Raw genomic sequence first — 14,382 nt, 5'->3', positions numbered from 1 at the left:
TCAAAAGACCCAAGGATCGCCATGTACGGCACCGTGAGCTCCAGCACGAGCGCCAGCAGCTCACGCGACCTCCCACCTCCGCCTACACCGTCGCCGTTCCGTTACCACGTGCGCGAGGGCGACACGCTGGCCAGTATTGCACTTAAGACGCAGACGACGGAGGCGGCGCTGCTGGCGCTTAATCCGCTGCTGGGCCGCAAGAAGCGGCACGTCAAGCTGTATCCAGGCCAGCAGCTTGTCGTGGAGGAAGCACACGCCGTATCTTTGCCACCACCACCCGAATGCATCGACAATGGCTGGGGCCAAATGCATCTCGTGCGCTCGGGCGAGACGCTGCGTGGCATTGCGGCGCTCTACAATACGACGGAGGAGATTCTGCGGCAAGACAACCGCCGCTACTTCCCCATGGGCGAGCGCAGCTTACTATGTCCCGGTCAACTGTTACATGTGCGTCTAATGAACACAGGCGAGATGGAGAAGGACGATCCCGTGGCCAACAGCGACGCAGATGCCAAAGCCTCAGCTTTAAACGCCATGAGCGAACAGGAGGCCACGTACGCGAGCACGTCGGCTGCTTTCGCGCGATACAAGACGCACCTGGTCACTCCCACGGACACCTTCGAGTCCATTTGCAAGACGTACAACATCCCATACTCGCATTTCTTGCAGATTAACCGCGGCCGATACCCCGTCGGCCAACGTGCGGAGCTCGTAGCAGGTGAACGAGTTATTGTGCCGGACCTCTTGGCAGCGCAGCAAGCGGCCAGTCGACGCAATATCGCCGAAGTGAAACTCACCAAGCAGATCCACGTCGTGGAGCCTGGTGACACCCCCGAAGATCTGGCCAAACGCTACGGCATGACGTACGATGAAATGCGCGAGTACAACCGCGCCTACTTCCCGAAGGGATATCGCGGTGAGATCCGCCCTGGTTACAAGCTGGTGGTCAAGCGGCCAGACAGCGCCGACTCGCCACAGCAACTGCGCCACAGCGACTATAGGGATATCGATGCTGCCAGCAGCGCATGATCCTCCATCCACTAGGCCGTGTGTGGTAGTTTTTGTACATGTAGAGAAGGGAGTCTTGCTTTACCTCAATAGTTTTCAGAGGACGGAGCTTCGTGAGCTTCCTGTCAGTTCTTGACTTCTTTTGTACGTGCTGCTTTACTAGTCTTTGTTTTCCTACATGCGAGATTGGCGACGGCTTCGACGTGGGCGCAGGGAGGTGTCGGGTGTTTTCTGCTTCGACGCTGGTGGTGTGGACGCAGAAGTGTTCGCAGTACTGGCACTGCTATCGTCAGCCGATGCGTCCGAACTTGAAGTGGCAGGATGGTCCGTGGTGTGGTTCGTGGTCGTGACACGCTCAACGACAACAGTTCGAGATACCTTGGACTCAGCCTCGTCCTCGACGAGTTCGTGTTCTTCAACAATTGCGTGAGTCTCCGCGGTGTTCTCTTCATCACCAACTTCCTCATCAGAAGCTTCGATAGTAGTCGCCTTCACTTCAACACTCGCAGTTAATTCCACAACTTCCACATGAGAATCCCTAGCTGCAACTTGATCCTCATCTTCTTCGTCCGAGCTGTCTGACATCAACACGACCTCTTCGGCGTCCGATTCGTTCAGGTCACCAAATCGCCGCCATCTCTTTCGCTGTCGTGGTTGGGTAAGCAGTCCACGCTTCCGGTAATGAACCAATAAATAACCTGTCACCGCTGCCAACACCAGGAACATGAGCGAGAGCAAAGCGATTTGCGCCAAAGCGGACGTTGATGCTAGAGTTGCTTCACTCTGCAAATCAGCGACCACTTCCGGAGACGCTATCGTGTCCATTGTTGGGGTGCTGTGATCAGGCACCACGTCCTGGTGGGGGACAGCTTGCTCACTTTGTAGCCAAATCTCCTCCTCCTTCGCAATCGCTCGCAACTCTTCTTCAACTCGATCACGTTCGCCTTCTGTCTGCAACAAAACCTGTTCAAGCTGCTCCAACTCTTTGATCTCCTTCGCCACTACCGCTTCCAACGTCTCTATCTCGTTGGAGATGGCTGCATGAACGTCTTGTTCGGGTTGAATACTTGAAGTATCTTTCATTTGGCCTTGTTGAGCGTCGTCGACTGTACCAACATCACGTTGCAGCGGCTCTTTCTCAGCAACAGCATCATGTTTGTCCACCTTGGCAACGGTCTCAGCATTCGTCTGCTCGCTTAGAACTTCGATCGCCGTGACATCCGCACTCGCTGCTTGCGTTAACTCGGCCGTGCGTTTCGCCTGCTCTTTGCCATTTTCCTTCTCGATTTCAGGTTGAGTGGCAATCCGAGTTCTCACATCAGCGACAGAGTGTTCTACTCCATGCTCAGAGCTTATAGCAGCAACTTGACCAACCTCCACATCAAGTTCCAAGTCGATTCCACCCGTAGGAACACTCAGATGTGCCTTGATGCGATCTTCCTGCAGGATTTCCACATTATTTACCTCTGACAGGTTGTGCGGTTCCAACAGCTCCGTGACTTCCACTTGGGTGCGCTCCATCTCCACCACTACGTTGTCTATGTCCACCACGACTTCCGCGACGAGAGTTTCTTCCACTTTGCTATTCACCACATTGTCCGTGGACTCCAACTCAGCAGTCACCAGACTCTCCTCTGCGGTCTTCGCAACAACTTCTACTTCATCCTCGCTTATATAAATGCCTCCAGGCGCGTACTCCGCAACATTTGGCCTTTCCGCCACTGGAACCAAAAGATCAGCAGTCACCTGGCCATCCTCGGCCAGGTCACTAAGTATGGGTGCGTGTTCATCGATCAAATGTTCACTCTCTGCTGCCTCAGAGGAACTGCGCTCCCCCGATAGTTCTTCTGCGAGGTCAACGATCATGAGGCCTTCTTTAAAGAGCTCAGCCACAATTTGAACCTCCTCCTTCTTGCCAAGATTGATGTCTGCTCCCTCGTCAGATACGTCCTGCTTTGCCAGCTCTGTGGGCTCTTCAAGCACCTCAATCTTTTGAGGAATTTGGTTTTCAATATCAGAATGATCTTCAGTGGTAAGTTCGTCACCCTTAGAGGACTCATGGTCTTCATGGACAGGGTGTTCAGTAGAGTTTTCAACTGTAGTCAGAGTTCGTTTGAGCGCAGCCGCTGCATCGACTAGCGCTTGGTTTTCCACTGCGATCTCAGCCAGCGCTTCAGCTCCGCCCTCTTCTTCAACCTGTCGTGACGTTTTCTCGTACTCCTTTAGCGCTTGTTCAAACGATCGAGCATACTGCTCCTCAAGTTGCTTCAAGCGACGCTCAATTGCTTCTAGAGCAGCCATCTTTACGTTGACTACACTTTCGAGAGCGAAAGTCCGAGTTTCAGCGAGTATCGCGTTAGTGTCAGATGCGATTGTGAGTCGTCGTTCCTCGAAGCGCTTCACGTCCTGTAGAGCTTGAGACTCGTGCTCTGTCAGTTCTCTTCCTAGACTCTGGATTGCCGCTTGGTTTGTATCTAACGGTGTCAGGAATTCGTCGCTGGATAAACTCACATCCTTCACATCGGATTCTAATCCACTCATCTGCAAGAAATGGTCCAGACTAGACCGCATCCTTTCCGCAAGAGACGAGAGAGTTGCCATTAAGAAAGATCGAGCTCGATCAAGCAGTTCCCTATCACCCAGTTCCAGTCCTATCAACGTGAAGGCTGTTTGCACCTGTGACTTAATCCACTCCTTTGACAGTTTCAAAGCACCAAGCAGAAACGAAACTGTGAGTCTTAGTTGACGTGGAATACCCTCCATCAGCTCCAAGGTCACAGTTGCAACTGCTGTCAGTCCTGCAACACTTTGTAAGCCTTCGTACCATAGCGTCTCCGTAGCACGCGCTGAGTGTTTCAGCCTTTCGCTCTTTAGTAGTGCAAGCGATTTCATCCGTATCAATTCTTGCAAGTGCTTCGAATAGGGCTGAAGCTCAGTTAACAGCGTAATGAGAATTTCCTCCATTTTTCTAGCTGCAACTCGAACTGAAATCGCAGCAGGAGTCGATGGATACAATCGACAAACGGCAACTCCACCAGCTACCGTGACAGTCGCAACTCCAGCCACGACTGCCAGCACAATCGTTGATCTGCCACAAGGAGCCTTCCGCTTCTTCGTCATCGTCACTTTCACGCTCTGGTCTCGGTCAATCGTTGCAAAACGACTATCATTCTCCATTCCGAACCCTTTCCCATTTGAATCCACAATGTCTTCAATCGGGACAGTTGCAACTGTCGTATCAACAGAGTGATGGTGGCCATTTTCCTTGTTGCCATTTTCCAATAGTTTTTCATCAGACTGTGGCTGTAGTAATGGCTCTTTGCCATTGAGTGGTTCAGTGACGCCTAAGTCCATGCTGCTGCGTCTACGTTCCATCCGCTCGCATCCACTGGATCTACGCTGCTGTTCATTGTGACCTGTGTCCGCTTGACTGCGTCGGCGTTGTAGATATTGCTTCGTGTATGTGGCTGTCATAGTCGGTGGGCGCTCCGTCGATACCGCCTCCATGTTGCGTCTACGCCGCCGGGGCTCGGTCTTGGCGGTGGGACTTTTCGTCTTGGAGGCTTCGCACTGCTGCTTCCACGCGACAGCCTGCGCTTTCCGCCCGTCTCGCGTGGGCGACGGGGTCGGCATGGTGACCAAGAGAGGCGACAGGATCGGCTACCGTACTGGTGCTTTTTGTAAAAGTTGCAATTAATTTTAGAATTGAATAACACTGAACGAAATGAAATTAAGAAGCAATTAATTAGTTGATGGTTGACTGATTCAGATGACAAGCAAGCAAGAAAGGCTTGCTTGGTCGCTGGGGACTGGTCAAACCAGCAGCGAATGGGAGTAGCCATGCCGATCGGCGGTGTCTAGTGCAAAAATGATTGACACAGGAACATTGGCGGAATGATGTACATCGGTAAAAATGCTAAATTATCTAGTGGACACTTGATAATTTAGTGTGGATACTATCAACGGCATACGTGTTGTTGCTGCTACATGTACAGGTGCCATTACATTTGACAATTTTGCTGACGGTGCAGTGGCGACGCTGCGCCGCTCATTCGAGTAATACGGCAAACAGAGGATCGGATGGACCGCGATCGCTAATCGAATCGATATTATCCACACATTTTCCCGAATGCGACAACGCCGATATTGGGTGTCCATTTGGGGGATTGAGACGCCAAGTTTGCTCAAGCAAAGAGCGGCATGCGGTATCAAGCCAACCGTCTGCGTTCGTTTCCATGTGACGAGAGGCAAATATCCCATGTATAGAATGATTAGCATTGCGTTTTTGTAGAGTTGTTCACTACAGAGGGGTCGCTTCAACTTGCAGTTTAAGAGCGCGTCCGAATGGCTGGCTACGGCGGCTACGTTCGACGCTGGTGGTGATGTAGTGCGTCGTAGGCTCGCAGCTTTGACAATGCAAGTCTGACGTGGCAGCGATTCATGGTATCCAAGATATAGAGCTGTGAAAATGACGGCCATACGAACGACACCCGCAAAAGCTGATCTCTCTAAGAGATAAGCATATATGACAGCTCCTGAAGCGGCAATACGTTAGTGCTCCTAGCTTCTACGTACATTGAGTGCTATCTCCAGTGAACAGCTCGAATTGTAGCGTATAATAGTAGCGCCGATCCCCGGCGCGGCAACCTTGTTGCCATTTATCGAACCTGCTCTTATGCTCTTTAAGACGGTGTCCTGAAGATCGAAACGACACAAAGCTCACGCGCTGCACAAAGCCGGCCCATGGTCATTACAGTCACCAAGCATTTCAAGGTTGAACCCCGATGACCACACAGCCACGCGCGAGCTCTTCTTGCTCGCTCTTGCTCGACGTCAGTGAGAATTCTGCAGTGCAAAGTGCACGTCGAGAGAGCTTCCTCGTAGCGCAGGAATGGCGGATATTGACACACATTCGTCGTCGTCCTCGGACGGCGGTGGCGACGTGTTCCTCTCGCCGCGGTCGTCCGTGGCCAGCAAACGCAGTGTACAATCAGTACCTACGGTGCAGGAGGACAGCAACAATCAACCCGAGAGGGAGCCCCACGACTTCGAAGACGTAAGACGCAGCACTATGAGTCGCCGCGAGACGTGGATCGGTGAAGGTCTGATCGACGCAAGCGGCCTCGAGGCCATCGACCGTCTCAGTGATGAGGCCTACGCTGAAATCGTCCAGGAGTCACATGCCATTCGGCGTGACGGTCCGTCGTTGGAATCGGACGCCAAAGCCACTAAACTCAGCGAATTTCTTAGTAAAACATACCCGGCCGAGAACGGCGACGTGTCCAAGAAAGCAACGCACCGTCGTCGCAAGCTACTCGACTTCTTGGCCAACGACGTGGGCGAGAGTTACCTCAACGGCGTCTACAAAGAAGAGGAGCGTGCGGCCGGCGAAGACGAAAGCGGTTTGGATGAGCTCGTCTGCGATAGCGACGACGAGCCTAGATTCGAGGACTCGTACACGCGCAGCAACCGCTCGGCGCGGGCTAACGACCGGCTTCAAGCCTTCCTAGCCCATGAGCGGAAGGGCAAGCACCACAGTAGCAACGGCCACCAAGCGGCTCATGCACCTCCGCCATCCACCGAGCCACGCAACAAATTCGTGACCAAAGTGGTGCCTCACAAGTCGCGTATGATGCTGTTCAACCCCGACGAAGTAGACTCCACACAACTCAGCCAAATGGTAGCTGAGGAGGCCGAACGCAAGCAGAAGGCGCGTGCTGACAAGGAGATCGCGCGTCAGAAGGTGCGACAGTTCCTGCTTGAAGAGGAACAAGAACACGCCAAGCGCAAAGGATCGGGCAATGACGCGACTATCAAATCTGTAGACGAATCCACTGTACGTCGAGAGACGGTGGTGGACGACTACGGAAAGGTTAACCTCTTAGATTACCTCGATCGCGTAGCCGACGATGGCCACCGTAGCCGCAACGGCGGCAGTGTGCCGTCCGAGATGGATGACTCCAGTCCACCGAGCGATGCGTCGTCTCCTCGGTCCGTTGCGTCTTCACTTGAGGCAGACACTAGCACGCCCTTCACACAGGGAGACGATGTGTCACCCCCAACGTCCAACGCCTTGTCGGGTATGGGCAGTCGCTTTGCTCAGTTCCTGCATCGTGGCCCGTCGAACGGAACTGAGGACAGCCACACGCCACGTTCTCGTCGTCTGATGCCGCCGTCGCCGTTCCATCCCAAGTCGAGTGAGAAGATGAGTCTGGAGGCCGCTTTCCACGCTACCAAGATACCTGAATCGCCTGCGCCGGCTGTCTACGGTGTGGCTTCTGCGCGTATGACGCCGCTGCTGGCCACGATGGACCAGATCGCGCACACGTGCCAGAAGAACGAGCTGTCGGAGGTGTCCATCGCGCGTATTTCGACTTTATTGACGTCCATCAACCAGATCGTACGTGACGACATTCAGAAACACCGCGGCCAGCCGAACCGGGTCGTTCGTCGACTGTCCGGCGCTCACTGGGTCAAGAGCGAACAAGAACAAGAGAAACCGCACCGAGCGCCGATGCCTCCGAAGCCAGAAATCCCGCGTGAACCTGCTCCGGTCATGTCTGTCTCTGCAACCGTGGACACTGCCAAGATCAAGGCTGGACCGGGTGTGTTGAACGCGTTCAAGGCGTTTGATGCAGCTCAGAACCTGATTGAAACGCTCTCGAGCTTCAACAAGCTTCTCACGGAGTGTGGACTCAACGGTGTCAAAGTGGACGAGCCATGGCGCGTGTACAACCACATCAAGTCGGGCGTGTACAGCAAACTGGGATTCCGTCACAAACAGCTCTTCAAGCTACTGGATGCGCGCTTCAACATGGACGTATACAAGCGCAAACCTGCTGCCAAGAAGCGCGTGTGTATTATCGGAGCTGGACCCGTGGGTCTTCGTGCTGCTGTGGAGACTGCACTGCTTGGTGGCCAAGTGGTGGTCTTGGAGAAGCGCAAACACTTCAGTCGAGAGAACATTTTGCATCTGTGGCCGTGGGTGGTGCAGGACTTGACGGCGCTTGGAGCGAAGGTCTTCTTCCCATCGTTCTGCCACTCAACTGCGTACTTCCACGTCGGTACGCGTCAACTTCAGCTTATTCTACTTAAGGTGGCGCTGCTTGTTGGTGTGACAGTCTACTCGTCAACAGCGTTTGAAGCGGTGATTTCCCCCAACTCGGAGGAGAGCGACAACAAGCCGTTCTACACTGTAGCCACGCAGCCACAGATCCCGTGGATGGAGTTCACGGCAGTAATTGGAGCCTCCGGTACCAACGACAAGTTGGCTGAACCTGCCGGTATCAACCGGTTCGTGTTCAGTCGCAAGGAAGCGCTGGGTATCGTCTGCTACTTCCCGAACCTCGGCACAACTGAAGAGAAGAAGGTGACGGAGTTCTCGTGGACGATCCAGTTCAAACAACAAATGTTTGCCAAGATGCGCGAGATCGGCGTTGATCTGGAGAATATCGTGTATTACCGTGGCGAAATGCACTATATCGTCATGACTCCGAAGCGTCAGAACTTGCTGGAGCAGAAGGTTCTTAAGGCGAATTACCCGGAGCCACGGGACTTGGTGCAGGACGACAATATCAACAAGGGTACGCTGCATGACTACGTTAAGCGGATCGTGGCGTTCCTGGGGATCCCGAAGAAGGCCGAGTTCTCGCGTATCCGAATGTTCGACTTCAGCTCGCGCACTCGCGCTGACAAGGCCGCGAGTATCCTCACATCTCATGGCAAGAAGCTCTACGTTGGTCTCATTGGTGACTCATTGATTGAGCCGTTCTGGCCTGAGGGTGTTGGAACCTGCCGTGGTTTCCTCGGTGCACTCGATGGCGTGTGGATGGTGGCCCAGATCGGCAAGAAGACGGACGAACAATTACTGGCCGATCGAGAAATGGCTTATCGGGTTATTCAGCACGTGTCGGGCTTCCGTCGCGATGACTTGCAGAAGAATGTGCGGAAGTACACGGTCGACCCCAAGTCGCGCTACACGGTCAAGTTCCCGCAGCTGTGTTAAAAGTGTTGTTCATGTCAAATATAAACCTCTGAAGTTGCCCCTACTAGTGCATGCACTTCACTTGGTTTTATAAAAGTGCTGACTATGGTGAACTGCACTCAAGCTGCTTGTTTGCAAGGTGGTTACATAGGTTACCGAGGATAAGAGCCCAGAAGAGGAGGATTATCCCCATTGAGTCTTATTCCAGCTGACTGGGGTGAGGTTTGATGAGCTGAGTAGGACGATTTAGTCAAGTGAAGACGTCAACCTGCCATGTGGTGTTCTGGTGAGAAAGAATAGGAAGGTTTGACTGATCTGAGAAGCATAGGCTCCTTGTCTTCAGTTCGGATTCTGCAGTGGGTTGTCAAAGTCCTCATTACGGATTCAAACGCCTTGGTCAAGCTTTGGAACGATGTCAACGCTAGATCAAGGGAATGCGCCGACATCGGCCTCATTGACCAGCAAACGGAGTCTGCGCAAGCTGGAACGAAGACCTCCTGTCCACGATGGCTCTCGTGAGGTGGCCGGGGCTCGGGATCGCCAGGACGCGTACATCGGTGAAGACCTCTTTGATGGAAAAGGTCTCGACTTTCTCGACCGCCTCAGTGGTGGGCGTAGTCGAAACATTCTGGACTATTTGGCGATCGATGTTGATAACAAAAATGCTGATGACAAGGAGAACAGTGACGTGGTCAATAACAGTGATGAACGAAAATTATACAGCGGTGAGCTCCGTTCCACAAGACACCAGTCGATCCCAGCTCCGACTGGCGCAGTGATGATCAACCCTAACGAGATCGACTCTGATCAGTTGGGTCAGATCGTGGCGGAGGAGGCCGAACGCAAGCAAAAAGCTCGTGCCGAGAAGGAATTGGCTTGGCAAAAAGTGAGACAGCTTTTAATTGAGGAAGAGGAGAAAGCTTCGTCGAGCATCGGCAGTATAAGCGTGGACTCGTCACGTGGCGATAAGGACGAAGACAACATCAACACGGTGAAGCTGCTCGATTCCTTGGTTAGATCTGGCGCCGATGACTTCTCTTACAACCGCAGCGTATCGTCCGATGTGGACGCTGCTCCAGTTGTGGATTCGTCACTTGCTCAGTCTCAAATGTCGGCATCGAACAGCAGCACCAGCGCTGATTCCACCCCAGAGGTGAAGGAGATGAAGGAGCCAACGTTCGCACGACACATCGACCGAATGGGTACCAAGATTTCAAAGTTCCTGAATCGCGGACAGGCATCGGACGACGAAAGCAGCGATTCACTCAAATTCCGTCGCTTCCACGAACATTTTGTTGCTGGCAAATCGTCCGTTCGATTGGCGCTGCTAGCGACGCTGGAGCAAGTCACTCGAACTGTTCAAAGAGCGGAACTCTCCGAGGCATCCATGGTTCAGATTTCTGCTCTGTTGACCTCGATCGACCAGATCGCTCGCGAGGATATGAACAAGAAGAACGGTCAGCAGAAACGAGGGTTTCGACGTCTTTCGAGCTCTCAGTGGCCCAAGACCAGCAACGATTCCGGTGACCAGGAACCAGCGCCTAAGACACAATCGGAGAACTTGACGAACTCGTCGAACTCGTCGACGTCATCAGCAATCATTGAGACTTTGCATGCCCGAGTTGTGCCTACAGCGTTGAACTCGTTCAAGGCTTTCGACGCAGCACAAGACTTGGGTGATACTCTCGCAGCTTTCAGTAACCTGCTTAATGACTGCGGTCTCATCGGTGTCAAAGGGGACGAGCCGTGGCATGTATTTTTCCACATCAAGGCTGCGGTTTACAGCAAGCTGAGCTTCCGCCACAAGCAGCTCTTTAAGTTGATCGATGCGCGGTTTAACCTGGATGTGTACACCAGAAAACATGCTGCCAGGAAGCGTGTCTGCATCGTTGGTGCTGGACCAGTTGGCCTCCGTGCTGCAGTCGAAACTGCATTACTTGGTGGCCAGGTGATTGTGTTGGAAAAGCGTGAGCACTTCAGTCGCGAAAACATGCTTCACCTGTGGCCGTGGGTGGTTCAGGACTTGGTCTCTCTTGGTGCAAAGGTCTTTTTCCCGCAGTTTGGCAAGTCGAACTCACATTTCCACGTCAGTATGCGGCAGTTGCAGGTTATCTTACTCAAGATCGCGCTGCTACTGGGTGTGACAGTGTATCCATCCACTGAATTCGAGTCCATCGTGTCTCCGGGTCTGGAGGAGAGTGGTGGTTTACCTTTCTACTCTGTAGTGACTCAGCCGCAGATCCCAACGATGGAATTCACAGCAGTGCTGAGTGCTTCCGGAACGAGCGATAAGCTAGCCAAACCCGCTGGTATCAATCGGTTTGTGTACAGCAACAAGGAATCTCTGGGTATCGTTTGTTACTTCCCAAACCTCGGAACTTCTGACGAGACCAAAGCCAAGGAGTTCTCGTGGACGGCTCAGCTTAAACACCCGATGCTCGACAAGTTGCGGGAATTTGGATTTGATCTGGAAAACGTCGTATACTACCGTGGCGAGATGCACTACCTGGTGATGACTCCCAAGCGCCAGAACTTGGTTGACTTTCGTGTTGTGAATGAAGACCGTCCAAGCACAACAGATCTGGTTATGGACGATAACATCAACAACAGTGCATTGCACGAGTTTGTCAAGAGTATTGTCGACTTCGCTGGTATCCCGAGAAAAACCGACTTCACACGTGTCAGTTTGTTCGATTTCAGCTCTCTCACATGTGCTGACAAGGCTGCGAGTATCCTCTCGTCACACGGTAAGAAGCTTTACGTCGGTCTCATTGGTGACTCGTTGCAAGAGCCCGTATGGCACGAAGGTGTGGGAACCTGTAGTGGTTTCTTGAGTGCCCTTGATGGTGTGTGGATGGTGACACAGATCGGCAGGACGTCCGACGAACAGCTTCTGGATGACCGCGAATCCGCGTACCAAGTGACGATGCGTCTATCAAGTCACCACCGCGACGACTTGCAGAAGAATGTGCGCAAGTACACCGTAGATCCCAGATCGCGTTACACAGTCTAGTTGCATTGTTGCGTACATAGTAAAGTTGATGTGAAGTCGTGAACCGATAGATTGGGATCAAAATCATGATGAAGTGATGTATTTCAGACCATTTAGTCCAGTACAAAATTCAAATTTCACAGCATCATCTGGCGGGAACACTTAGTGACCATACTGAAAACCAGTCAAAATGGACGAGGACGAAGACACCTACGGCTTCGGGTCCTTCTCGGACCTGTTCGACGCAGGGCCAACGCAGGCTGTCAAGCAGCTGGACATGAGCGCATTGAGTCGCTTCTGCATGCCCGAGCGCTTGCTCTCGCGCTTTGAGCAGCAGCAGCGACGGGACAAACGCATTGTCCTGTATCAGCACGTGGCTGCAAAGTTCGACGGCGTTCGTATCGATGGCGGTTTGGGCGCGCTGGGCGTGGCACCGCTCGATGGCGGTGGAGTTGTATGGCTGCAGACGACGCAATCGGACTCAGATGTGCTGGAACGACGTAAGAAGGAGCTACAGGACATCACAAATCGCCAGGACCAAGGAGACCTCAAGTCGGCGGCTGCGCTGTTCGTCTCCATTAAGCACGTCGCTACAGTGCAGCCCACTACAGTGCAGAATACAGTGCAGGGCGTAGAGATGAAGCTGGTAGACGGCAACCGCCTCGAACTCACCTTCATGCCCGGACCTTTTGCAGATTCCAAGCATCGAGATGAATTTCTGAAGACTCTGAAAATGCAGATGAATAGCGGCAATAAGAACACACGTGAAACTGTGGATAATGCAGCAGCTCACACTCCTAGTCGACGTCGTGATGCTACGCCGGAATCTAGGAGGAAAACTGTAAGCTCGAAGACCAAGGAGAAGGAAAAGTACCGCCAGCTTGTGCGGAGATATACCAAGTTGGACCCGGTGAGTGCTGAAGCACTTGCAATCGCCAAGCAGGTGTATGCAGGAACGGGGTATTATTTAGGACCCACGACGAGAAATATGCCCAAGTTCTCGGAAGACTCGGAATATCGCAAGAAAACAGTGGAGAAGCTGTCGGATGCTCTGAATCGGATGAACCAGGAGTGGAGCGAGGCAGATGCGCATCGGGAGCTGCATACGAAAGCCAAACATTCTAGAAATGAGGATGATTTATTCGAGTATGCAGACACAGTCACAGGTGCACAGATCCCGACCCGGACGTATGAAGAGCGGTATCTGGAGTACGTGAAGGCACACGAGGTCAACCCTGTGATTCACATGTTTCCTGTGCAGAAGAGAACAGCAAATGGAAAGGAAGCGAAACCACTGCGTGGCTCCGTGTCGGCCTCATCACTAGGACCTAACGACAACTCACGATCGCTTTTCATGAAGACACTAGGAATCGACATTTGCTCAAGTTTGGTCATTGATAGTGATTTCTTCTCAGACGGCGGACCGTCGGGTGCATCAATGTACAGAAGTGAGGATGTGGCATTTCAAGCTGCAGTGAATAGTGCTCGGACGAATCTGTGGAAGAGTTGGGGCGTAGCTTTTGCTCGCGTTGGACATGATCACCCCAAAAGCCAAGCTCAGTCAACAAACGGTGTTCCAGGTATTGTACTAGCTAACTACACGCGTTTGGTCCAGCCTTATTAAGTGTCTGTGGTACTTGCTAGGTCAATCAACAACGCGAAAACGGCCTAGAGAGAGGAGACAAAGTCTGGCGTTACCTACTTCGGATGATCTTCAATCAGCTGTTGAAACCAAGAATTCACGAGATGCGAATGATACAGCTTCAAACGGAGGCAACTCGCATGAGTCACGTACAAAACGCAGTCGATCCAACACAGCCCCGAAGTCTCGACGCAAGGCTCGCAGACAGAGTATCGTAAACACGGTGGATTTACCTTCGATTGTGGGAAGTGAAGCTGAGGACAGGGCGACTGCTGTAAAACGCAAGACACCACAATTATCTCGCAAGTCTCCACGGCCAAGGCATCCTGCTACTGGTTATGCTCGTGAGGCCAGCTCTCTCGAGATGGTAGAAAATGATGATCCAAGTTTGTGCAAACTCTGTTACAGCGAAGAAGCGCTAGTGCACATGAAGCCTTGCGATCACGCCGTGTGTAGCGCGTGCTGGTCGCGATTGCCTCCAGCATCAGGGAAGAACGGGACGGAATTGCGTCGCGTGTGTCCCTGGGATCGCGAGGTGGTAACGAAACGGTAGCAGTATAACAAGTTGCAGTATTTGCGAGAAACTTGAGGGGAGTTTCAGTATTGACTACTTGGAGCTTGTGCGTCGAAGCCTTAGGTGATATGGCTGGCCAGCATGTGGCTGATCATTCGAGAGGTAAGCGTGGACAGCACGGTGTGCTGTCGCTTCAGAAGGTTAAGGCTAATGTGCGCTTCTTACAGATTATCGACGACTGA

General features: G+C 52.7%; 5 protein-coding genes across 5 annotated transcripts in view; 4 read left to right on the top strand and 1 right to left on the bottom strand.

The window, feature by feature from the left end:
- Positions 1-4,719, bottom strand: part of PPTG_09230 (hypothetical protein) — a 6,153-nt gene extending 1,434 nt beyond the window's left edge. Inside the window, exon 1 of the mRNA XM_008904113.1 lies at positions 1,094-4,719. Coding sequence (XP_008902361.1) covers positions 1,183-4,641 — 3,459 coding nt within the window. The 5' untranslated portion in view covers positions 4,642-4,719 and the 3' untranslated portion in view covers positions 1,094-1,182. The remainder of the gene's footprint in view (positions 1-1,093) is intronic.
- PPTG_09231 (hypothetical protein) lies at positions 22-1,029 on the top strand (the record flags this gene model as incomplete). Its single annotated transcript, XM_008904114.1, has 1 exon — positions 22-1,029. The coding sequence occupies one exon, from the start codon at positions 22-24 to the stop codon at positions 1,027-1,029; it is 1,008 nt and encodes a 335-aa protein (XP_008902362.1).
- A 1,180-nt stretch (positions 4,720-5,899) lies between the features above and the next one.
- Positions 5,900-9,013, top strand: PPTG_09229 (hypothetical protein; the record flags this gene model as incomplete). The annotated part of the gene is made up of 1 exon (XM_008904112.1): positions 5,900-9,013. The coding sequence occupies one exon, from the start codon at positions 5,900-5,902 to the stop codon at positions 9,011-9,013; it is 3,114 nt and encodes a 1,037-aa protein (XP_008902360.1).
- A 391-nt stretch (positions 9,014-9,404) lies between these two features.
- PPTG_09228 (hypothetical protein) lies at positions 9,405-12,005 on the top strand (the record flags this gene model as incomplete). Its single annotated transcript, XM_008904111.1, has 1 exon — positions 9,405-12,005. One exon carries the CDS (start codon positions 9,405-9,407, stop codon positions 12,003-12,005), a length of 2,601 nt encoding a protein of 866 aa, XP_008902359.1.
- A 108-nt stretch (positions 12,006-12,113) lies between these two features.
- PPTG_09227 (hypothetical protein) lies at positions 12,114-14,382 on the top strand. Its single transcript, XM_008904110.1, has 2 exons — positions 12,114-13,564; positions 13,629-14,382. The coding sequence occupies exons 1-2, from the start codon at positions 12,175-12,177 to the stop codon at positions 14,177-14,179; spliced, it is 1,941 nt and encodes a 646-aa protein (XP_008902358.1). The 5' UTR covers positions 12,114-12,174; the 3' UTR covers positions 14,180-14,382.

This window comes from Phytophthora parasitica (assembly GCF_000247585.1).
Source record: "Phytophthora parasitica INRA-310 unplaced genomic scaffold supercont2.17, whole genome shotgun sequence".
Classification (NCBI taxonomy): Eukaryota; Oomycota; class Peronosporomycetes; order Peronosporales; family Peronosporaceae; genus Phytophthora; species Phytophthora nicotianae.
Note: the sequence above shows the minus strand (reverse complement) of the source record. Positions and strands in the feature narration are given on the sequence as shown.

Bases quoted from the DNA above. Each gene is read 5' to 3' on its own strand.
- PPTG_09227 (XM_008904110.1), top strand. From the start codon at position 12,175: ATGGACGAGGACGAAGACACCTACGGCTTCGGGTCCTTCTCGGACCTG. The intron at 13,565-13,628 runs GTATTGTACTAG...GGTACTTGCTAG, and splicing joins GTCAACAAACGGTGTTCCAG to GTCAATCAACAACGCGAAAA.